The sequence below is a fragment of the Bubalus bubalis genome, chromosome 12, assembly GCF_019923935.1.
Source record: "Bubalus bubalis isolate 160015118507 breed Murrah chromosome 12, NDDB_SH_1, whole genome shotgun sequence".
NCBI classification, from domain to species: domain Eukaryota; kingdom Metazoa; phylum Chordata; class Mammalia; order Artiodactyla; family Bovidae; genus Bubalus; species Bubalus bubalis.
In genome coordinates, this window is record NC_059168.1 from 46,780,453 (window position 1) to 46,806,611 (window position 26,159).

General features: G+C 41.6%; 1 gene segment (V, D, J or C); it reads left to right on the plus strand.

Moving 5' to 3' along the window:
- The first annotated feature begins 806 nt into the window (after nt 1-806).
- The window catches only part of LOC102404081, a 53,997-nt gene continuing 28,644 nt past the window's right edge, over nt 807-26,159 (plus strand). Inside the window, 2 exon segments of the V gene segment in view lie at nt 807-875; nt 1,277-1,586. Coding sequence covers nt 827-875; nt 1,277-1,586 — 359 coding nt within the window.

Genomic DNA, 26,159 nt, shown 5'->3' on the forward strand with positions numbered 1-26,159 from the left:
GAAAGAGAGACAGACAGACAGACAGAGACAGAGACACAGGGACACAGAGACAAAGACAGACACAGATAGAATTATGGTAGAACATGCACCAGATTGAAAAAACTGAGTTTCAGGTATTTCATATCACTGATTTAGGCATAAAAGTCTTATCAAACTTTTATTGTCTTAAACTGAACTATTAACTCTCTGAACAACGTATATATTATTTTTTTCCTTGGCAATTTCTTTTGACTTCAGTATTCTTTGAGAGTTAATTCACTTGCTGCCAGGATCAATTCTAACACTTGATTCTAATATTCTTAAACAGGTAACTTGGGAACTGCAATTATCTGACAGTTCTTGAAGCAGCTCAACTTCATGATATTCTTTGGAGGAAACTCTGAGGGTCAGTACTAGTGGGGAAGAAGTTGTTCTCTTATCTAGATCAGCTGGGAAGAATCAGAGTGAGATGGACATTCCCTCCCAGATAATAACCCTGAACATACGTGTCCAAAAGTAGGGTCCCCATTGCTTTCTTAGAGTCCTGGCCCATGTGCACTGGGTTCTTGCAAACAATCTGCACTCTCACAGTGAGATTCTTCATCCCACTGCTCCAAGCAGTGTAGACTGTAGCCATTGGTTTACATCTCAGCACAGAAGACCTTTATTTCACTTGGCTGAAAGTTGACCCCTCCCACCCTCCCCCTGGCTCTGTGCACACCTCTGCCCCCACCAGTGGATTTGCATGTTATTCCCCAGGGAGGACATTCCTTTGCAAGTCTGAGATAAAAGCTCAGCTCTGGTCTTGCTCTGACTTATCAGGACTCCTCAGTTCACACTTCTGAACATGAGGTTCTCTGCTCAGCTCCTGGGGCTCCTCCTGCTCTGGGTCCCAGGTAAGTACGGAGAGGGATGAGAAGGAGGATGGGGGTGAGCTCTGGGGCAGCACTGCTCTCCACATGTGTTCTCTGTTAGATGTGTATGACTTGTCCTGCAGATGAGCATGGGAACCTTAGATCAATGAGAGTGAGGAACGTTCCAGAAGGAAGAAGGTCCTGTGCTCTGGTCAGGACTGTGACAGGGGAAGTGGGGATGATGTAGGGGATGTTTAGAGGTCTCTTTACACTTCACAGATATCAAGTTCATTATTGTGATTGTACAATTTTGCTGTATGATCACAGACAATGTGAGTAATACAAAGTAGTTTTAATGTTTTAGCTAAAATAAATCAGAAAATGGAAACAATAAAAATGGTTGCTAATATTTGTAGCTTTCTAATTCTATGTCATTCCTTTAGGATCCAGTGGGGATGTTGTGCTGACCCAGACTCCACTCTCCCTGTCTATCATCCCTGGAGAGATGGCCTCCATCTCCTGCAAGTCTAGTCAAAGCCTGGTACACAGTGATGGAAAAACCTATTTGAGTTGGATTCAATATAAACCAGGCCAATCACCACAGGGTCTGATCTATCAGGTTTCCAACCATTACTCTGGGGTCTCAGACAGGTTCACTGGCAGTGGGTCAGGGACAGATTTCACACTTACAATCAGCAGAGTGCAGGCTGAGGATGCTGGAGTCTATTACTGTTACCAAGGTACAGAAGATCCTCCCACAGTGATACAGCCCTGAACACAAACCTCCCTGCCTGGGTGGCTCAGCTGTTCAAAGTGCAGCTTCTCTGGGGAACTGACAGCAGATGCTCTGAGTCTGAGTTAGAGGAAGATGGTGGAGATCTCAGGGGAAGAGTTTGCAGTGAGGGCTCTGGACCGTGAGTGTCTTGTCTGCCCGTCAGGTACCATGTGTTAAGGCTCCATCAGCGGCATAGCCTGGTCCTGGCAGAAGCAGCAGGGACTGTAAGGGGTTCTGTGTCCTGTAGCAGCCAGTTCTGTGAAAGGGGAACTGAGTCAAAGGTCAGCCTCCTCCACCCTGCCTTGTCTACATTTGTCAATTAAATGCATCCAGTCTAATAACCATAGGCAATTTTGGAAAATAATACAGAATAAAGTTAATAATACAGAATAATGTCCAGTTCGACATTAGTCTAACTGGAAAAGGATCTTTAAAGTTTGCAATTTTATGTCATCTAATGTCTATTTTTTCCACTGTTGTCGTATAGAAAGTGAATACTTTAATGTTACATGTCGTGATATGCTATGATCGAAGTAAAATAATTCCAGATTGCTAGGACAGTATAATACTTTCTGGTTAAAGAAATAAACATATTAAACATGATTTTCTATTTCAGCCTAATGGGTTCCATAGCGATTGCAATTAAAATTGCATACTTAATTAGTGTGTATGCATGCTAAGTTGCTTCAGTCATGTCTGACTTTGTACAACCCTGTTGACTATAGCCTGCCAGCCTCCCCTGGCTATGGGATTTTTCAGGCAAGAATACTAGAATGGGTTGCTATTTCATACTCCAAGGGACAACTTTTGACATTAACCAATAAATACATGGTCCAGTGTAGCCTGGTGTATTATGTGTTGTGTCCACATTACACAGAGCCTTAAAAACACTGGTTCATCCTCAGTGATAGGAGGACAAGGATCAGTTGCTTGTTCTTTACCTTGAATAGGATGTGGCAGTATGCCTCAGGCATCTGAACCACTACCGTACTCACTAATTAGCATCCCATTAATTTATCTAAAATTTCAATTCCATCCTTTTGTTGTTGCTGTTGTTGTTGTTCAGTTACTCAGTCTTGTAGGAATCTTTGTGATCCCACAGACTGCAGCACACCAGGATTCCCTGTCCTTCACTATTACCCAGAGTTTGTTCAAACTCATGTCCACTGAGTTGGTGATGCGATCCAACCATCTCATCCTCTGTTGTCACCTTCTCCTCCTGCCTTCAATTCTTCCCAGCATCAGGGTCTTTTCCAATGAATCAGTTCTTTGCATCAGGTGGCCAAAGAATTGGAGCTTCAGCTTCAGCATCAGTCCTTCCAATGAATATTCAGGGTTGATTTCTTTTAGGATTGACTGGTTTGATTTCCTTGCTGTCCAAGGGGATCTCAGTCTTCTTCAGCACCACCTTCTGAAAGCATCAATTCTTCAGCATTCAGCCTTCTTTATGGTCCAAATCTCACATTTGTACATGACTACAGGAAAAACCATTGGAGAAGGCAATGGCACCCCACCCCAGTACTCTTGCCTGGAAAATCCCACGGACGGAGGAGCCTGGTGGGCTGCAGTCCATGGGGTCGCTAAGAGTCAGACATGACTGAGCGACTTCATTTTCACTTTCACAGGAAAAACCATAGCTTTGACTATATGGACCTTTGGGTCAAATAATTTTTTCCAGTCATCCACTTCCCAGCAATTTCTTGCCCATCGAGTCTAATGAACATGATGATACTCTAGAGGTCTGAACTGTGGTTCTCCTGCAGGTGCTTTCTGTAACATCCATCTACTGCCCCTATCTACCCCAGGCACTGCAGCATCATTGGTCCACTGGGTTATAAGGCCCACTGCAGGTAGTACTTAGTGCAGATTCTTCTCTTCTGGGGATCACTTAGAGCTAGCAGTCTTACAAGTTGCTAAGAATTGAGTCAATATGTAACTTATGGAATCCAAAGAATACTAAGTTGCAACTCCACTTTTTAGTTATGAGGGTTATATTTTTATTTTGAAGATAATTTTGTGATCTTCCCCCTGATCATTCAAATGCTAGAATCTTATTTGCAACTACAGCCAGAACACCAGAGGGAGCTGTGGGTAAGGTGTGTGATTTTTCTCAGCATTCTCTAAAGTCAACCACTTAATTCATGGTTTTGACCTGATCTTGATTTTTACCTAGGAAAGTCCTTGAAGTGACTTTTTTTTAATCCTGGAAAATCATAGACATATTTTTCAAAAAATTTTGCACTGCTCTCCCTACGTCTTCCTTTTAGGACTTCAGTTATATATGCAATAGATTGCTACAAGTTCTCTTGCAGCTTGCTAATGTTTTGCTCATTTTATTGTATTTTTTTAAATATTTTTTCTCATTGTGCTCAGCTCTGGGTGTTTTCAGTCATGAAAGTCACTAACCTTTTCTGCAACCTAATCTAAACTTGTCAATTGATACTGTTTGAGTCTACTTTTTTTTTTTTTAATTAGGAAAGGCATGAGTGGCATCTACTATAGGGATAATTTCACCATCTACTGAAACAAAGCCTTTTGGAGTATGCATCCTGATGCCTCATGAATGATGAGACTGTGCGCTGGCTGGTGGAAAAACCTAATCCCGGCTCTGTGAGAACGCAGCAGGGATTTTCCTCTACCAAGTTCAGAGAAAATTTTCTACATCAGTAGATTCTGCACATGTCTGTATTCATCAGTACATCATTAAACACAGGCTTCCCTAGATGCTCAGATGGTAAAGCATCCGCCTGTAATGCAGGAGACATGGGTTCAATCACTGGGTCAGGAAGATCCCCTGGAGAAGGAAAGGGCAAGCCACTCCAGTATTCTTGCGTGGTGAATCCCATGGACAGAGAAACCCGGTGGGCTACAGTCCATGGGGTTGCAAAGAATCAGACAAGACTAAGCAACTAACAGGCACACACAAGTTCAGAAAATTTTCCTACAACATCAGTAGATTCTGCACATGTCTGTATCCAGCAGTGCATTGTTAAATATATGGAGGAGAAACTCTGAGTTATCCTGAGCTCTGTCTCTCTGCTAATAATTTATCACTCCAAGTGCATCATGGAATCAGGTCAAACAGTAAGACATTCTAGACTCAACAATATCCCTGGATACCCAATGCAGAGATCTTGTAAAAATTTCTTGCAGTTTCCTGAAATATGTCATCCATGATAGAACCTGTCTTAGATGGGAAAGTAGCAGGGAAAAAATGTATCAAAATTGAAAATAATAATTGAACACTGCTAAAATAACAGAAGAATAATTTAATTCTGTGACCTCCTGGGAGAAACGTACTGTCCGTGGGCAAATTTGAGCTGCTGTGATAAGACTTGGGCATCTGGCAGACACTGGGCTTCCCTGGTGGCTCAGATGGTAAAGAATCTGCCTTCAATGCAGGAGACCTGTGTTCAATCCCTGGGTCGGGAAGATCCCCTGGAGAAGGAAATGACAACCCACTCCAGTATTCTTGCCTGGAAAATCCCATGGACGGAGGAGACTGGAGGGCTCCAGACCAAGGGGTCGCAAAGAGTCGGGCATGACTATGTGACATTCACTTTCAGACACTGCACCTGTGCTGTGCTATAGACACTACCAGCCCTGCAGCTGTGCCCAGCTCTGCCCCATCCTCTGCTGATTTGCATGTTACTGGAGATAAATCCACTGCCCTGGAGACTTATTAATGTTCTGATCACATCTTGTGCATAAATCAGTCCCAGTCAGGACTCAGAGTGAACATGAGGTCCCCCACTCAGCTCCTCAGTCTCCTGCTGCTCTGGCTCCTCCCAGGTAAGGATGGAAAGCTATAGGAATTTATTCTGCCCATGTATTGTGGTTCTACAGGATAGTCCTCTTATATCATTAATAATAACATGGATATGGGTTTTTGTGTTTCCAATCTCAGATGCCAGGTGTGGCATCCAGATGACTCAGCCTCCATCCTCCTTGTCTGCCTTTCTAGGAGACAGAGTATCTATCATTTGCTGGGCCAGTTAAAGCATTAGCAAATGGTTAGACAGATATCAGCAGAAACCAGGGCAAGTTCCTAAGCTCCTGTTCTATGCAGCATCCAATTTGGGAACTGGGGTCCCATCCCGGTTCAGTGGCAGTAGATCTGGGACAGATTTCACTCTCACCACTCTCACCTGGAGGCTGAAGATGCTCCAACTTATTACTATCTACAAACTGATGGTACACCTCCTACAGTGTTACACACCCAAACATAAACCACCCTGGGGAGCAGATGTGGGAGGCTAGACTGTCCAGAAACTCTTGGTGCCTCCATCTGCTGAGAGCATTTCTGAGATGCACCCTGGCTTTGGATGTGACTAGAAGTTTTGGTGGAAGAGGCAGGACCAGCACCCTAACTCTCTTTCCTTCTCCTGAGTGCCCGCAGAACAGACATGATGACATCTCTTATGACTGAGTAATGGATGGACGATTACACATGAGTCTAATTTATGGTTCTAACCAGGATTTTCAGCAAGAGAAAAACAAATATACGTCTTTCAAGTAGGTTTTTTTTTTTAAACACAGGATGTGACTCTAAACTATAACCTGTAATGTGTGGGGAATGTGAGGCAGTAGTAGAATAAGTGATTCCCTGGTGCTTCCCCAAAGGCCAGAGCACATCTGCCACTGGAAGTGTAGGCTGTGTTCACCCACATGTAGGGCTCATGTGGCCTGTCTCTGATGCCCAGGCTTGGGGGTGCTGATGTTGCAAGACGCCTGCAGCCCCTCAGGTGATTCTTAAGTCTTGCCTGTGTCCATGTATCTGCCTGCGGGTGCTGATAAATATTGAATATTCCTCTTCTGATCTCCAAATCTCATTGGAGTGTCCATCGTTAAACAACTCTACAGGAAACCATACCAAAAAATCAGTTTTTAAAATGTGCTTCCAGAATTGAAGATGATAATGGAGATTTTGAAAGCAGGTTAATCCATATGGTCATATATATCATATCTCAGAAAATTGCCACCTTATAATGGCCCCAGAATACATCTGATTGTGCTTATGAATATGTACAGCAAGGCTGGGCTCATAACAAGTAAAAATCATTAAACAATACAGTAAAGAGAAAACTGAAGAAACTGCATGAAATATAAGACAATCATTTGATAAAGGCATTTGAAAAAGCCTTCTTTTCCAAAACACTCCAATCACCAAAATGTGGATATAGCATTCTTTTACCTATTTATTTAAAATACCTTGTTGCTAAAAAATTGTTTGGATTAAACAGCATCATCAGAATCACTGAGAAGTTGCTTATTACAAAATGAAAAATAGAGCAGACTCACCTTAAATTTAGTTTTCAGGTTTAAGAGTTCAGTTCAGTTGCTCAGTTGTGTCTGACTCTTTGTGACCCCATGGACTGCAGCACGCCAGGCTTTCCAGTCCATCACCAACTCCCAGAGATTGCTCAAACTTATGTCCATTGAGTCGGTGATGCCATCCAACTATCTCCTCATCTGTGGTCCCCTTCTCCTCCCACCTTCAATCCTTCCCAGCATCAGGGTCTTTTCAAATGAGTCAGTTCCACACATCAGGTGACCAATGTATTGGAGCTTCAGCTTCAACATCAGTCCTTCCAGTGAATATTCAGGACTTATTTCTTTTAGGACCAACTGTTTTGATCTCCTTGCTGTCCAAGGGACTCTCAAGAGTCTTATCCAACACCACAGTTCAAAAGCATCAATTCTTCCGTGCTCAACTTTCTCTGTGGTCCAACTCTCACATCCATATATGACTACTGAAAAAACCATAGCTTTGACTATATGGACCTTTGTTGGCAAAGTAATGTCTCTGCTTTTTAATATGCTTTCTAGGTTGGTCATAGCTTTTTGGTGTCTAAAAAGAAAGAGGGGTCTACTTTTTAACAAGGTAACAGGTGATCTATACAACTTCTTAAAAACTATGTTTTAGGGTATGTTCATTCAGCTGAAGAGTTTTTTGTTTGTTTGTTTTTGCCCAGTGAAGCCATTTAAGAGGGTTTCTTTTTAAAGCCATATATCTAAAAAACCAGCTTTGCTTTCCAATCAATGCAAAATTAAAAATGAAATGAATATAGGCACAGATCTTATAACTTCATGGAAACAGTGGGATATAGGTTGAAAACAGTGTGTTTCAAAACATGGAATTAGGTCACATTTATTAAAACTGAACTATCTCAAAATCTTATCTCTTCCTCAGCTTTCTTTACACTTGGGTTTATGTTATCAAGGCCCACAATTCAGATTACTTCCATATAATATTCTATCACATTATACTATTGTGTGGAGAAAATTGGTGATTGTGTGTCTGAACACTCTGTGTAGAAATATCACTTCTTGTAATGTATATTTTCACTTTGTTTGGGATGAAGCATATGATACTGAAAACTTTTTATCAAAGCTGATGAAAATTTGAGACAAATACCTCATTTGTGAAAAATTTGTGTTGTGTATATAATATGCAATCTGTGCACATATATTTATTTGATGTATTACTGCTACAGATATTTATACATGTTTAATGCATATAGAAGTTTATGTAACTAAATATATACCATTTTTATATATACTTCTACCCACAACACATGCATTTGAGCAAAGTGATTACATAAATGAAACAAATGAGGTATAGTACTAGCTGTTGTTGTTGCTGTTCAGTTGCTAAGTCGTGTCCAACTCTGCGACCCCATGGACTGCAGTGCACCAGGCTTCCCTGTCCTCCACTATCTCCCAGAGTTCGTTCAAACTCATGTATCAGCTTCAGCTATAGCATTGTCCTATTCAAGCACTATTTTTAAAACTCCCACATTGGTTGTGCTCACATTGAAATACTGTTCCAACCCAGTCCTAGTTCAAAGGGCGTGAATGGAGATAATATTGTCTAAAGTTAAAATGTAAATCATTGCAGGCTATGAAAATTCTCATTATAGTTATGTTCACAATGATGCTATATGTTCTGGGTCTGAGATATTCATTATTCAGTCTTTTTTTTTTCCTTTTAAGTTGAAATGTGGTTAATAATTTTCTCACCAATATATTACTTGTGATTTATAAAGATAATAGTGATTAAACTGACCAATTAACAAACAGAAGACTGAATCACTGAAAAATAAATTGCTGTTGTTCAGTCCCTCAGTTGTGTCTGAATCTTTGTGACCCCATGGACTGTAGGCATTCCTGTCCATCACTGTCTCCTGGAGTTTGCTCAAACTCATGTCCATTGAGTCAGCGATGCCATCCAACCATCTTATCCTCTGTCATCTCCTTCTCCTCCTGCCTTCAAGCTTTCCCAGCATTAGGGTCTTTTCTAATATGTTGGCTCTTCTCATCAGGTGGCCAAAGTATTGGAGCTTCAGCTTTAGCAGCAGTCCTTTCAATGAATAGTTAGGGCTGATTTCCTTTAGGATTGACTGGTTGGATATCCTTGCAGTCCAAGGGACTCTCAAGAGTCATCTACAACACCACAGTTCAAAGGCATCAATTATTTGGCACTCAGCTTTCTTTATGGTCCAACTCTCACATTCCTAGGCTTCCCTGGTGCTTCAGACCTTAAAGAGTCTGCCTCCAATGCGGGAGACCGGGCTCGATACCTGGGTCAGGAGATCCCCTGGAGAAGAAAGTGGCAACCCACAGTATTCTTGGCTGGCAAATCCCAAGGGCAGAAGAGCCTGGGAGGCTACAGTCCGTGGGGTCACAAAGAGTGGGACACAACTGAGCAACTAACACTTTCACTTTCTCACATCCATACATGACTACCGGAAAAACCATAGATTTGACTAGATGGACCTTTGTCAGCAAAGTAATATCTGTGCCTTTTAATACACTAAGTTTGTCACAACTTTTCTTCCAAGGAGCAAGCACGTTTTAATTTCATGGATGCAGTCACCATCTGCCATGGATAAAATCAGATATTTCCAAGTACAGTATAAGCAACAATTATCAGCCTAAAAGTGGGAAGCATATCAGAATTTCAGGAGATACAGTTATGAAGAACTGATTTATTTACCAGTAGATGTTAAAGTCCCATATTTATGCTACAAATATTGTACCAGCATATAATCTGTTTCCTTGACCAGCTCTTGGACTGTGTAACAAATATTGGTTGAGTGACTCTCCAGACCTCTTGTGTAGATTAGAGGACAAACTACACTTTAAAATGCACAGTGATTTTTATGATTTCCTTTAGGTCATTCTTTAGCCAACCTTCCTAATGCTGTATAAAAATTTTACCAGCTGAGCCACCAGGGAAGCCCAAGAATACTGGAATGGGTAGCCTATCCCTTCTCCAGGGGATCTTCCCAACCCAGGAATTGAACTGTGGTCTCCTGCATTGCAGGCAGGTTCTTTACCACTGAGTTACCAGGGAAGCCCTATAAATAATTTAATTGTTTCTTTATTTTACCTTTTTTGCTCTGGATCTTCTTGCTGCATGCAGGCTTTGTCTAGTTACTATGAGGATGGGCTCCTCTTCATTGCAGTTCACTGACTTTTCATTGTGGTGGCTTCTCTTACCATGGAGCACAGGCTATGGAGTGCTCAGGCTTCAGAAGTTGCAGCTCACAGGCTTTAGAGTGCAGACTCAGTAGCATGGTGCATGGGCTTTAGCTGCTCTGCGTGTGTGGAATCGTTACAGACCAAAGATCAAGCCTGTGTCCCCTGCATTGGCAGGTGATTCTCACCCACTGTGTTAGGCAAGTCCCCTAACATTGTATAGATTATTGATATTGGACAACTTGAAGGGGCCAACTGAAAAAGTCATCCTATGTCCAGCCGTGACCAAGATATGCCACAAGAATGAATTCTAAATCAACCTGTGTCCTAATGACCTCTAACCGAGAGAGGCATTGTATTGACCACTGGAGAGTAGATCACATTGATCTGAACCCCTGCCATATTCACTGATCACTAGCCCATGAATTTTTGTAGGATTTACATCTCATCCTTTGGCATAGGTATATCTTACCAGTCATTCTCATTCCAGCAACTTCTTGCCCATCAAGTCCAATGAACATGATACTCTAGAGGTCTGAACTGTGGTTCTCCTGCTGGAGCTTTCTGTAATATCCATCCACTGTCCCTATCTACCCCAGGCACGGTAGCATCATTGGTCCAGTAGGTCATAAGGTCTACTGCAGGTTTTACTTAGTGCAGAGTCTTCTTGTCTTCTGGGATCACTCAGAACTGACAAACATACAAGTTATTAAGAAATGAGTCACAATAACTGACTCCACAATGCATATGTAGCTTGAAGACTCCAAAGAAAACTAAGTTGTGTTGCCTCTATTTTTTAGTTATTAGGGTTGTATTTTCATTTGAAATGGAGAAGGCAATGGCAACCCACTCCAGTACTCTTGCCTAGAAAATCCCATGGATGAAGGAGCCTGGTAGGCTGCAGTCCATGGGGTCGCTAAGGGTCGGACACGACTGAGCGACTTCACTTTCACTTCACTTTCATTTGAAAATACAATTTCATTTCAAATGAATTTCATTTCATTTCTTGATATTCTCCTGGCCATTCAAATGCTAGAAACATATTCACAACTGCAGCCAGGACACCAGAAGGAGCTGTGTGTGATTTTTCTCAGGCTTTCCTAAATTCAGCCACTGAATTCATGGTTTTGACCTGATCTTGATTTTTAATGATTGAAGTCCTGGAAATGATTTTGTAAAACCTGGAAAATCATAGACATAATATTTTTTTCAAAAGTTTTGCTACTGCTATTGGAAAAGAAATGCAAAAAAGCAAAGGGCTGTCTGGGGAGGCCTTACAAATAGCTGTGAAAAGAAGAGAAGTGAAAAGCAAAGGAGAAAAGGAAAGATATAAGGATCTGAATGCAGAGTTCCAAAGAATAGCAAGAAGAGCTAAGAAAGCCTTCCTCAGCAATCACTGCAAAGAAATAGAGGAAAACAACAGAATGGGAAAGACTAGAGATCTCTTCAAGAAAATCAGAGATGCCAAGGGAACATTTCATGCAAAGATGGGCTCAATAAAGGACAGAAATGGTATGGACCTAACAGAAGCAGAAAATATTAAGAAGAGGTGGCAAGAATACACAGAAGAACTGTACAAAAAAGATCTTCACGACCCAGATAATCACGATGGGGTGATCACTGACCTAGAGCCAGACATCCTGGAATGTGAAGTCAAGTGGGCCTTAGGAAGCATCACTACGAACAAAGCTAGTGGAGGTGATGGAATTCCAGTTGAGCTATTCCAAATCCTGAAAGATGATGCTGTGAAAGTGCTGCACTCAATATGCCAGCAAATTTGGAAAACTCAGCAGTGGCCACAGGACTGGAAAAGGTCCGTTTTCATTCCAATCCCAAAGAAAGGCAATGCCAAAGAATGCTCAAACTACCACACAATTGCACTCATCTCACACACTAGTAAAGTAATGCTCAAAATTCTCCAAGCCAGGCTTCAGCAATACATGAACCGCGAACTTCCTGATGCTCAAGCTGGTTTTAGAAAAGGCAGAGGAACCAATGATCAAATTGCCAACATCCGCTGGATCATGGAAAAAGCAAGAGAGTTCCAGGAAAACATCTATTTCTGCTTTATTGACTATGCCAAAGCCTTTGACTGTGGGGATCACAATAAACTGTGGAAAATTCTGAAAGAGATGGGAATACCAGACCACTTGACCTGCCTCTTGAGAAATCTGTATGCAGGTCAGGAAGCAACAGTTATAACTGGACATGGAACAACAGACTGGTTCCAAATAGGAAAAGGAGTACATCAAGGCCGTATATTGTCACCCTGCTTATTTAACTTCTATGCAGAGTACATCATGAGAAACGCTGGAATGGATGAAGGACAAGCTGGAATCAAGATTGCCAGGAGAAATATCAATAACCTCAGATATGCAGATGACACCACCCTATGGCAGAAAGTGAAGAGGAACTCAAAAGCCTCTTGATGAAAGTGAAAGTGGAGAGTGAAAAAGTTGGCTTAAAGCTCAACATTCAGAAAACGAAGATCATGGCATCCGGTCCCATGGCATCATTCAGAAAACGAAGATCATGGCATCAATAACCTCAGATATGCAGATGACACCACCCTTAAGGCAGAAAGTGAAGAGGAACTCAAAAGCCTCTTGATGAAAGTGAAAGTGGAGACTGAAAAAGTTGGCTTAAAGCTCAACATTCAGAAAACGAAGATCATGGCAAATAGATGGGGAAACAGTGGAAACAGTGTCAGACTTTATTTTTTGGGGCTCCAAAATCACTGCAGATGGTGACTGCAGCCATGACATTAAAAGACACTTTCTCCTTGGAAGGAAAGTTATGACCAACCTGGATAGCATATTCAAAAGCAGAGACATTACTTTGCTGACAAAGGTTTGTCTAGTCAAGGCTACGGTTTTTCCTGTGGTCATGTATGGATGTGAGAGTTGGACTGTGAAGAAGGCTGAGCGCCAAAGAATTGATGCTTTTGAACTGTGGTGTTGGAGAAGATGCTTGAGAGTCCCTTGGACTGCAAGGAGATCCAACCAGTCCATTCTGAAGGAGATCAGCCCTTGGATTTCTTTGGAAGGAATGACGCTAAAGCTGAAACTCCAGTACTTTGGCCACCTCATGCGAAGAGTTGACTCATTGGAAAAGATTCTAATGCTGGGAGGGATTGGGGGCAGGAGGAGAAGGGGACGACAGAGGATGAGATGGCTGGATGGCATCACTGACTCGATGGACGTGAGTCTGAGTGAACTCCGGGAGTTGGTGATGGACAGGGAGGCCTTGGCCTGCTGAGATTCACGGGGTCGCAAAGAGTCGGACACAACTGAGCACTGAACTGAACTGAACCGAACTGAAAGTTTAAAACTGTACCCACTAACATATTAAATATGAACCACATGTAGCTTCACAACTTAAATTAGAATTACTTAAAATTAAAAACATAGCTTCTCTGTTGCACTACCTGCATTCTAGGTGCTCAGTAGCCACCTGTGGCTAATGTGGATTGCCATGCCCTCCTCCAGGGGATCTTCCTGACCCAGGGATCAAACCCTCATCAGTTTTGTCTCCTGTGTTGGCAGGTGTATTCTTTACCACTAGAGCCACCTGGGCATCCCCAATGGTTGCCATATTGAGCAACACAAATGCTGGCACTTTCATCATCACAGAAAACTCAATTATTCAGTAATGGTCCAAAAGATCACCCCTGGTCACTCAATGGTGTTATGGCTCAGAGCACAGACCTCACACACTCTTGGTCCTGAATCTTCCTTGGCTGGTACAGCTACTATGGTTCTCAGGACTGCTCTGTAGGGCTTTCTGGAATGAGAGGATGAGGCTGGGTCAACAGTTCTAGACTAGGAGCCTGCTCCTACCTGTCTGGCCCTTGCCATTGTACCTGCAGGGACCCTCCTGTCCCACCTGCTCTTTCCCAAAACCATGAGATGTCTTTGACATTTCATGTGGATCAAGAACCTAGCCCTAACTCTTTTATGACCAATATCTTTCCTGGATTCCTATTTAGATGACTGGATTATTGAGGATAGAAATTTTGTGTGGAAGACACAGTATCAGCTTCAGAAGTATTAATAACAGTAAAAATCTCACAGTCAAGATGCTTTGAGATTCCACATTGAAAATTTTATAACTGTATCACAAAACTGCCATTAGATGGCAGACACATGCAGCAGAAACACAAGACAGAAGCCTGTTCTTAGAAGTGCTGAGATACTGAGTGCTACTGTCCCATTTTCAACAGGAGCCCCTAAGGCTTGAACGGGCTCAGATGTGATGGGGACACCTGGAGAGGAGCTGCCTTGTGCTGAGTGCTGGAGAAAACCCGTGAGCTGGGAAGATTCCCATGCCCTCCTCCAGGGGATCTTCCCAACCCAGGGACTGAACCCACAACTCCTGCATTGTAGGTAGATTCTTTTACTGCTGAGCCACCGGGGAAGCCCCCCAAAATGGTACAAACAAACTTATTTTACAAAATAGAAACAGACTCACAAACAGAAAACTAATTAATGGTTCTCAAAGGGGAAAGAGGTGTGGGTAGAATATAATTTCATTGTGTATATATATATATATTCCTTCCATTACATATATTCCATTGTGTGTATATATATATATTCCATTATATATGTATATATTCCATTATATGCATTCCATTTCATATATAGTGGAGTATTATCCAGTAGTGTGAAAGGAAGAAAACCTGCCAAATGGGCGATATGAATGGACCTTGAGCACATTATGCTCAATGAGATAAGTCAAACGGAGAAAGACAAATACCATATGATATCACTTACATGTGGGATCTAAAACAGTTAAACTCGTAAGAGAGGAATGATAATGAATGAGGAGTTTTCATCAGGCCATATACACCTGTGCAAACCCAGCCTGCATCTTTTGTTCCTGTCTTCCACACAGCTCATCCCATTTTCCTGCAGAGCAGTGAGCTTGTTTGCTCAAGTCTCATTTCCCATGGGCACATGTAGTTCTAAAGCCAAAACAGGGTGACCACAAGACTGTGTCTTATCCCTAGAGACCTGCCTACCATTTCATCTCCCTCCTGTGTTCAGTTTACCTCTTATGGTAACTGACAGGATCCTCCTTAGGAAGGTTGCCAATGGACAGTTAAACCCAGAGAAAGAAAGAAGGAAACTAGACTAAACCAGACATGCTGTCTAGCTTGCTCCAAGGAGATGTGAGAAGACTGAAGGAGATACCTGACATCCCAGAAGGTCTTCACAAACCTCACTCCTCTCAGTCTTGTCCACGGAAACCCCAGAGCTACACACTTGTCCTGAAGAGCTGAAAACAGTACAGATGACCTGATCTGAGACTGTGAGATGCCCCAACTTACAACACACAGGAAAGAAACCAAGGGCCCCACTATGGTCTCTGAGGGAAGCAAGATATCATTCCTTCTCTTGAGACATGGGCTGGACCTGCTGCGGTCAGTAACATGCATCCATATTCCATCAATATGTAAATTCCTGTATTAATTATTTCCTCCAGCAACAACTTAAATTGTCAATCTTTGTTGATAGTGCATGCATGCTTTAGTCATGTCTGACTCTATGTGACCCGATGAACTGTAGCCCACCAGGTTCCTCTGTCCATAGGGATTCTCCAGGCAAGAATACTGGAGTGGGTTGCCATGGCCTCCTCCAAGGGATCTTTCCAACCCAGGGATCAAACCCAGGTCTTCTACATTGTAGCCAAATTCTTTACCATCTGAGCCACTATAGATAGCCTGTAGTATCTATTAGGGATTAATATCAAATCAGGACCCATATCTCAAAAAGCTGAGTCTTATTTTCAAAAGGGATTATGGCATTATCCCAATACTCTAGAGGTCTGAACCATGGTTCTCCTGCTGGAGCTTTCTATAACATTCAGGCACTTTAGCATCATTGGTCCACTGAGTCGTAAGATCTACTATAGATTGTACTTAGTGCAGACTCTTCTTCTGTTCTGGGGACTACTCAGAACTGGCAAGCTTACAAATTATTAAGAAATGAACCAGAACAATTGACTCCAAAATGTATATGTTGCCTTCATAATCCCAAGAGGACTAACCAATATTAACTCTACTTTTCAGTTGTGAGGCTGGTGTTTTCATTTCAAAGATAATTTCCTGATTTTCACCTGACCACCCACATGTTAGAAATGTATTTGCAACTACAGCCAGGACCACAGTGGGAGTTATGGAAAAGGTGTGTGATTTTTCTTGGGCTTCTCTATTTAGCCACTGAATTCATGGTTTTGAGCTGACTTTGGCTTTTTAATTTTGAAAGCCCTGGGAATAATTTCTTAAAATCTGGAAAACTCTAGTGATGCATTCAAATATTTTTTGTGCTTCCTCTCACTACCTCTTCCTCTTTAGGACTTCAGTTATATACACAATAAATGACTTAAAGTTGTCATAGCTCATTTCATGCTCTGCTCATTTTATTGTATTTCTTCAATATCTTTTTCCCACTGTGCTCAATTTGGATATTTTCTATTGCTAAAGTCATTAATATTTTTTTTCTATGGTACCTAATCTTGTCAGTTGAAACTGTTGGACTCTATTAAAGTCTTGCTTTTAACCTTTATTAGGAAAAACCAAAATGGCATTTAATATAGGGGCAATTTTGCCCCACTACTAAAACAAAGCCTTTCAGAGTGTGCCATCTGATGCCTAATGAATTTTGAGCTTTACTGCTCTGTCTAGTGTACAACTAATCTTCGCTCTTCAGGTTTCTCCTTTAATATAACTTCAGAGGAATTTTTCTATAACATCAGTAAATTACTCACATGTCTGTATCCATCAGTACATTGTTAAATATGGAGGGGAAACTCTATAGCTATCCTGGGTTCTCTCTGTGTATTGACAATTTATCACCTCAAACACATCAGGGAATCAGATCAAAGAAGAAGATGCTCTGGGTCCAATGATATCACCAGGTATCAAATGCAGAGATCTTCTAAAATTTCTGGCAGTTCCTTTGAATGTATCATGTCTGGTAGAACCTGTCTTAGATGAAAAAGTAGCAATAAAAGCATTGTATGAACACTGAAAATAGCAAAATAGCACTGTACTGAAAGAACACTAAACAGATTCAATGCCTTGACCTCCAGAGAGAAACACACTGTCCATAGGCAAATTTGAGCTGCTCTCATCAGACTTGGGCATCTGGCAGACATTGCACCTGTGCTGTGTTATGGAGATTGGCCAGCCCTGCAGCTATGCCCAACTCTCTGCTAATTTGCATGTTACTGGAGATCAACCCCACTGCCCTGGAGACTTATTAATGCTCTGATCACATCTTGTGCAGAAATCAGTCCCAGTCAGGACACAGAGTGAACATGAAGGCCCCCACTCAGCTCCTCAGTCTCCTGCTGCTCTGGTTCCTCCCAGGTAAGGATGGAGAGCTTTAGAATTTACTCTGCCTGTGTGATCAGTACTGCCTGATCCTACAGGATAGTCCTCTTGTATCATTAGTAATAACATGGAGATGTGTTTTTATGTTTCCAATCTCAGGTACCAGATGTGACATCCAGGTGACCCAGTCTCCCTCCTCCCTGTCTGCATCTCTAGGAGACAGAGTCTCCATCACTTGCCAGGCCAATCAGAGCGTTAGCCACTACTTAAACTGGTATCAACAGAAACCAGGGCAAGTTCCTAAGCTCCTGATCTATTATGCAACCAGCCTGTACACCAGAGTCCCATCCCGATTCAGTGGCAGTGGATCTGGGACAGATTTCACCCTCACCATCAGCAGCCTGGAGGCTGACGATGCTGCAACTTATTACTGTCAACAGGATTATAGTACACCTTCCACAGTGTTACACACCGAAACATAAACCACCTAGGTGAGGAGATGTGTGAAACTGGGCTGCCCCAGCTGCTCTGGGTGCCTCCATCTGCTGAGAGCATTTTGGAGATGCACCCATGCTTTGCATGCCACTGGAAGGTCTGGTAGAAGGGGCAGGGAGCCTCCTCAGCACACTGACTCCTTGCTCCTCCTCAGTGTCAGCAGCATAGACATGACTCTTCCCCACCTGATTTAATAAAAGACAGATGATTATACCTGCAGACTCTGGTTTATGACACCAGTCAGAGTTCACTCAGCAAAAGAAAAGCCAGTATACATCGCTCAGTCATGTCCAACTCTTTGCAACCCCATGGACTGTAGCCTACCAGGATCCTCCCTCCATGGGATTCTACAGGCAAGAGTACTCGAGTGGGTTGCCATTTTCCTTCTCCAGGGGCTCTTCCCAACCCAGGGACCAAACCTGGGTCTCCCGCATTCCAGGCAGATGCTTTAACCTCTGAGCCACCAGGGACTCCATATTCCAGGCAGTGATTTTTTAAAATACATAAAAATGTTTGTTCCAATGCTATTCTCAAACATATGTAAAATAGATAGGCAGTGGGAATTTGCTGCGTGATGCAGGGGTTTCTAATCTGGGGCTCTGTGACAACCTATAGGGGTAGGATGGGCTGGGAGGTGGGAGGGAGATTCAAAAGGGAGGGTACATACATATACTTATGGCTGATTCATGTTGATGTATGGCAGAAACCAACACAATATTGTAATTATCCTCCACTAAAAAATAAAAAGGAAAAGTACATGGAGTGTGAGTCTTAAATATAACCTTTCAAAGTCTGGGGAGTGTGATACTAGGTGAAGCAGTGGAAGAAATAAGTGATTCTCTGGTGCTCCAGGTGTGGGAATTGCGCCCCTTGGTGTGGGAATTGTAAGATTCAACATTGTCCATCAAGGGACCCAGAAGGATACTAACCTCACAGAGAACCAGGTAATAATAAACGGACTTATTACCCAGCATAAGCAGTGGACCTGAAGAGCCGATGAACCTACTCTAACCCCACTCAGCTGTAGCCTGCGAACACCTGGAGAGTGTTTACCTAGGTAGATACCCATACATAACCTCACTTTTGATCCAGCAATAGCCCTTCTTGGTATTTACCAAAATTAATTTAAAACTTAAATTCACCTACACATGTATTTAATAGCAGCTTTATTCATAGTTGCTCACATTTGGAAGTAATCAAGATGTTCTTCAGTAAATGAATAGGTAAATAAACTCTTGCACATTCAGACTATGGAATATCATTGCTGTTTAGTCACTAAGTCATGTCTGACTCTTTTGTGACCCCATGGATTGTAGCCCGCCAGGCTCCTTCTGTCCATAGGATTTCCCGGGTAAGAATACTGGAATGAGTTGCCATTTCCTTCTCCAAGGGATCTTCCCAACCCAGGGATAGAACCTATGTCTCCTGCATTGGCAGATAGGTTCTTTACCACTGAGCCACCAGGGAAGCTCATGGAATATTACTCAGCTCTGAAAAAGAAATAGCTATCAAGCCACAAAAGACATGGAGCAAACTTAAATGCATATTACTAAGTGAAAGACGTCTATCTAGAAAGGCTACATATTACATGATTCCCACTATATGACATTCTTAATGGCTGGATTATGAAGATAATTAAAAGGTCAGCGGTTTCCAGAGATTGGGTACAGTAGAGGAGAAGGATAAATAGGCAGAGCACAGAGAGTTTCCAGGTTTATGAAAGTATTCTGTATAATATTAAAACGATGAATGCGTTTCATTGAACATTTGTCCAAACCCATAGAATGTACACCAACAGTGATCCCTCAGGTAAACTATGGGCTTCCAATGATCTTAATGTGTCAATATAGGTCCATCAAATGTAACAGAGGTGTCACTCTGGTGAGTGGTGTTGTTAATAGGGGAAGCTGTACTTTGTGGGGGCATAAGCGGAATCCCCTTACCTTCCTGTTAATTATTCGACGTGTACATTTTAAACTTCATCTGTGTTGGTGGTATGGCAGTCATGTGTTCCTTTTCACTGCAGAATAATTCTCTTATATATGAACATATAAAAATTAATTTATTCATTCTTCAATTAAAGAGTTGTTTTTAGGTTGTATGAATCAAGTTGTTTTTGGAATATTCTTTTCTTAATATTTATTTACTTATTTATTTGGCTGTGGAATGCAGGGTCTTTTGTTTCAGCAAATGGGTTTTCCTCTAGTTGCAGAACAAGGACTTCGTTGCTCTGTGGCCTCTGGGATCTTAGCTCCCTGACCAGGGATCAAACCTGCATCCCCTGCATTGGAAAGTGAACTCTGAACCACTGGATCACCAGAGAAGTCCCTGGAATATTCTTGCAATGTCTTTTGTGGAATTATACACTCATTTTCCTTGGGTACATTCCTAAGTGTGGAAGTGCCAAGTCATAGGATTAGGATGGGTTTGGTAAACACTGCAAAATAGTTTTCAAAAATGATGAGTGTATTAAAAAATCCTCCAGCCATGTATACAAGTTCCAGTTGCTGCAGTCCTTTCCAATATTTGGTATTGTCAAACATTTTATAATATCTGTATTGATAAAAATGAAGTGGTATTGTATTGCAAATTTATATTTCCCTGATAACCAATCATGCTCAAAGACTCTTTATATGTCTGCATGCTTGCTTAGTCACTCAGCCATGTCTGACTCTATGACCCCATGGACTGTAGCCCACCAAGGGCCTCTGTTCAAGCGATTCTCCAGGCAAGAATACTAGAGTGGGTAGCCATTTCATTCTCCAGGGGATCTTCCTGACCCAGGGATCAAAACTGAGTCTCCTGCATTGCAGACAGATTCTTTACCATCTGAGCCACCTGGGAATCCCTTTATATGTCTACATAGACATTTTATGCTATTTATGTAGTATGAATCATATATAACACATAAAATATATATTTGAAGAAACTGCCTACACTGTGGGAGACCCAGGTTCAATCCTGGGTCAGGAAGATCCCCTAGAAATGGGAATGGCTACCCACTCCAATATTCTTGCCTGGAGAATCCCCTGGACAGAGGAGGCTGGTGGGCTGCAGTCCATGGGGTCACAAAGAGTGGACACAACTGAGCAGCTAACACTTTCACTAGTTAATCTCTATTGTTCTCTTGTGTTTGCTTCATGAGTTTACCTGTGTGTCCTGTTCAATAAATTTTGGCTACTTTTAGTGCCCAAAGATATTTTCCTAAACTTTCTTTTAGAAGCCTCAGTATTTTACCTCTCACATGAAAACTAACTCTAATTTATATTTTTGCCTAGTGTTAGATGAATCAGAATTTTATTTACATTTCCATATCTAATAGCTCCTCACAATTTATTGTGAAACAAAAATAAATAAGCAAAAAAACTAGGAAATTATACCCCACTTTAATGGCACCCCACTCCAGTACTCCTGCCTGGAAAATCCCATGGACGGAGGAGCCTGGAAGGGTGCAGTCCATGGGGTCGCTGAGGGTTGGACACGACTGAGTGACTTCACTTTCACTTTTCACTTTCATGCATTGGAGAAGGAAATGGCAACCCACTCCAGTGTTCTTGCCTGGAGAATCCCAGGGACGGCGGAGCCTGGTGGGCTGCCGTCTATGGGGTCGCACAGAGTCGGACACGACTGAAGTGACTTAGCAATTAGTGCATCTGTTAGAAATCAAGTGATTGTGCATGTGGCTCTTTTTTTCTATTTTTAAGATTTTTAAACTCTTTATTGAATCTGTTATACTATTCCTTGTGTTTTATGTTTTAATTTTTTGGCCAGGAGGCATATGGGATCTTAGCTCCCTAATAAGGGATCAAACCCACACCCCCAGCATTGGAGGGTGAAGTCTTAACCACTGGACCATCTGGGAAGTCCCAGCTCTTCTTCCTGATTCTGTTCTGTCTCATTTGTCTGTTTATCTATCTATGTACCTAGGGTACACACACTGTTGATCATTGTAGTTTTATAATAATCTAGAAGAATGATATTATAAGTCTACTGACTTTATTTTTATTCTTTAAGGTTTTCCTGGTTCTTTGAATTTCCAGACAAATTCTAGGATCATCTTTTCAACTTCAAAAAATCCTTTGTGGATTTTAGTTGGATTACATCGACTCTACATGTCAAATTTGCAGAAATAAAATCTTAACAATATTGAATTTTCCAGTCTATGGACAAGGAAAAATTCAGGGTACTGACCCAGGCTCTGGACTTCAGAAAGAGTCACCATAACCAGCCAGGACAGTTAATTCTCAATAGGTACTTAGCCTAGTATTAGCAGAACCCAATGTAGGTTCGTATGACCTTCATCAGGAGTGCATCCATCTCTAATTTCAGGCTTTATTCTGGTTCAGTAGATTGGTTTAAGACAAGTACCTTGCCCACAGTTAGAGGCCTGCAGGTTAGAGATACTACAGAGTCACCGGCCTTAGACCACCCTCACATAGTGCTACAGGTCAGGAATAATCCGCTTATGCTATCTGCTGACCCTTGAGTTCAGACCGCACCTGTTGCTTTCTACGCTCCCACAACTATTCTTGGAGTTACTGTGATGGAGTTCAGGAAAGCAGCGTAGAATTTCATGGAATATGATTAAAACTCATTTTATTCTGATTTCAATATTCAGTACCTGATAGTAAATGACAAATCAGGAAAGTTCCCCAAAAAATGAATCCAGAGCTCTATAGCATTTTTTTATTCACTTGCAAATAGTAAGAAGGCCATATACTTTGTTTCCTTCTTGGTGATGGTGTTGCCAAAAGCAACACCAAAGTGGGTCCGGCTGCTTGCCACTCAAAAGCCAATAAACAGTCAGGTTGGTGGAAAGGAACATTTGATTTATTTCAGATGTTGGCAGCTGGTGGGGGGAGGGTGGCAGACATCTGTCCAAAGGCCGACTGCCCACCACCACTGGCAACCAGTGGGGCGAGAGCTTTTGTAGACAGAAGGAAGTGGCTACATGCAAAAGCAGCATGGTCAGCTCTGACAGTCATCTTGACATTGGTCACTGATGGTCTGACCAGCTTGGTTGTTTTAGGTTCAGTTAATCTTCAGTTCCAGGGTCCATTCATTCCCATTTCTTTGAGGCCAGTTCTCTGAATTGTGGCAGCTCATGTCCTGGGTACAGTCTGATCATCATGTAGTTACCTTCTCCACCTGGTGTTCTAGTATCTATAAGACAGCTCACAGGATATGGCTGAGATATGGCTATTATCTATAGCTCTTGAGAAAGAACTAAAGGTCCTTGACTATTTTCTGCTGCTGCTAAGTCACTTCAGTCGTGTCCGACTCTGTGCGACCCCATAGATGGCAGCCCACCAGGCTCCCCCATCCCTGGGATTCTCCAGGCAAGAACACCAGAGTGGGTTGCCATTTCCTTCTCCAGTGCATGAAAGTGAAAAGTCAAAGTGAAGTCGCTCAGTTGAGTCCGACTCTTAGCAACCCCATGGACTGCAGCCCACCAGGCTCCTCCATCCATGGGATTTTCCAGGCAAGAGTACTGGAGTGGGGTGCCATTGCCTTCTCCGTGACTATGCTTAATGACTACATTGTTATTTGGTCTCCTTTGATTGTTTTCCTTTGTTTTTATATGTTCTCACTTCTCTGATTAAACTCTTTCTTTGACTAAAGTTTTCCACAGACAAAAGGCAGGCAGAGGACATGAGGGGAGCCCAAGGATCCTAGGGTACTACTCCATTTCAACAGTGCGACTATACGACCTGTTTATTCTTTTAGGTATGAGACGATTTGCCCTTTTTAAATTTAATAGTGTGGAAAGTGCTGTGACAGAACATTCTCCTTCAAAAAATGTGATCACTACTCAAGCACTTTTTTTCCCAAACAATGCAGAATTTTCCTGCTCCTCACAGATATAACTCACATAAGTAATGCAAATCTCTACTTCAAAGCCAAGATGATGGTATCCTCCAAAACTCAGTGGGGGTAGATAACTTTTTAATGTGAAATTACTTTTAATTTAAAAAAACCTATTTAACAAGTATTCACAATTCTTAAGGAAATTCCCTGGGAGTGCAGGGATTAGGACTCTGTGCTTTTACTGCTGAGGGTGCAGGTTCAATCCCTGGTTGGGGAACTAAGATCCTGCAAGCCACAAGGTGCAGCCAAAAAATAACAGTAATAATTCCTAAATACAAAGTAATCCAATAACTCTTCCAGGATTGAGTCTGATTTATTGTGTCTCCTCTGTCATAGAAATAAATGGCACCTAATTAAACCTATAAACCCACTAGTCCCCTATCCTTCTAACCAGTACCTGAGGTTCCAACATTTCTTCCCAATACTCAAGTCCACCTCCCAGGTCCATCTAGCATGTCACTCAAAGCAATACCATGCCAAGAAAGACATTTAGAATGGAATGAACTCTGGAGGAGTCAGAGATTCCTGGACCATCCTCTGTACATCTGTAAAGAAACTGTGAGTATGAGGAAGAGAACAACTTGTAAATCTTTCAGCTATTTTTTCTCCTATTTTATTCCATAATTACAACAGCAGCAACAACCTTCTGCTTCGACTGCTTGACCTTAATAAGTTTCCTCTGCTTTTTTCCTCAGACTAACAGGAATAATACTGAACCTCTTAGTCATAATAAGAAAACTGGAAAAATCCAGTGTAGCACAGGGATTCCTTAAGCCAGCAATGCTAAAATATTTGAGTCACCAGTACACACATATAGACCATATATGTCTAACATAAATGAAAAATAAATCCATGAAGCAGTAATTCTCATTAGTATACACAACATGCACAGGGATCCTCTTTCTATTTTAGCTCATTTTATTTTATTCTATTATTCTAGTTTATATCATTAAAAAATTGCTCACTGCCCACTAAATTAATTTTTTGATCCATGATTGAATAAAACACTCCACACTACAAAATACCATTCTCAAGCATATGCTTCTTTTTTTATATAGTTGAATTATGTTTTTTTTTCCTTAGACTTACTCTTTATTTATTTATTTTTTTTATTCTTATGTTCTTAGTATTGAAAATGAGGTCCAAAACACTTGAAAAAATACCCTAGAGTAGGCCCCAAACTGATAATAGTAGTTTTCCTTATTCTATGTCATGGGCTAATTTTTGGAGACAGAGTGAAACGATTTTAAAAACTGAATAAGGATTATATAAGAAAGAGAACAGCAATGTGACATTCTAGTCTTTCACAGGACAAAATATAATGGGCAGTGGGAGAAAACACACTGAAAGAGTCTGAAGGGTCATGACTGTAGATCTATGGGCTTCAGAACTGATTGATAAATTAAGATTAAGAGACTTGTGAACCTGTTGGATAAAAGATGACGCTGAACCCTGGCTGTGGGTGAAATATACTTATGAATAGAAATATACTGTAAAGTATCTACTACTGTTTTCACAATTTCACAAGTATGGAAACTGAGGTAAAAAGAGTTCAAAAATTTGATTGATATCATACAACCAAGTAAGTTATGGAGCTCCAATCCAACTGAGATGGTTTGCCTTCAAGGTTCAGTGTGTTAACCACTGTGGCTGTGGATAAAGTTCTAATTCCTGAATGTACAGAGATTGTCTTACAATTTGGAATAACATCAATAAAGCAGTTTTTTGGGAGAGGCAAAAGAAGAGAAAGCGAAGGATTTCTACTTGGCAATGGAGTTACTGTGGTGTGGTCAAGGTTGGGGTCCTCAGCTATTCAGTTAGTCTCTGCTTGTACCACACTTTTGTTGTTCTCTGCTAGTTTAACCTTTGTGTCAATTTTTGGTTTCTGTCTCACTGCATCCCTCAGCTCCTGGGGCTCCTCCTGCTCTGGGTCCCAGATGAGGATGGAGTGGGGATGAGAAAGAGGATAGGGGGTGAGTTCTGGGGGCACCACTGCCCTCCATGTCTGTTTTGTCCAAGAGTTAGAGGCATATGTTTTATCCTTTGGGAAGAGATATGTGATGTTTAGGTCTATGAGTCTGAGGAACATTCTAGAAAGAAAAAGGACCTATCCTCTGGTGAAGACTGTGACACAGAAAGAGGGGGATGTTGTAGGTGACTTGCAGAGACCCTTCAGTGCATCACAAATCTTATGCTCTTTTTCAAAATTGAATATATTGGGATAGAAAACAAAATCACAAAATGTTGCTTAACTTGAGATAAATAACAGAAGGAGAGAATATGGCTTGAGAAAACAGAAAAATCAGGCATGTAAAGATAATATTTCCATAAACAGAGTGGGTTCCCATGTGGCGCTAGTGGTAAAGAA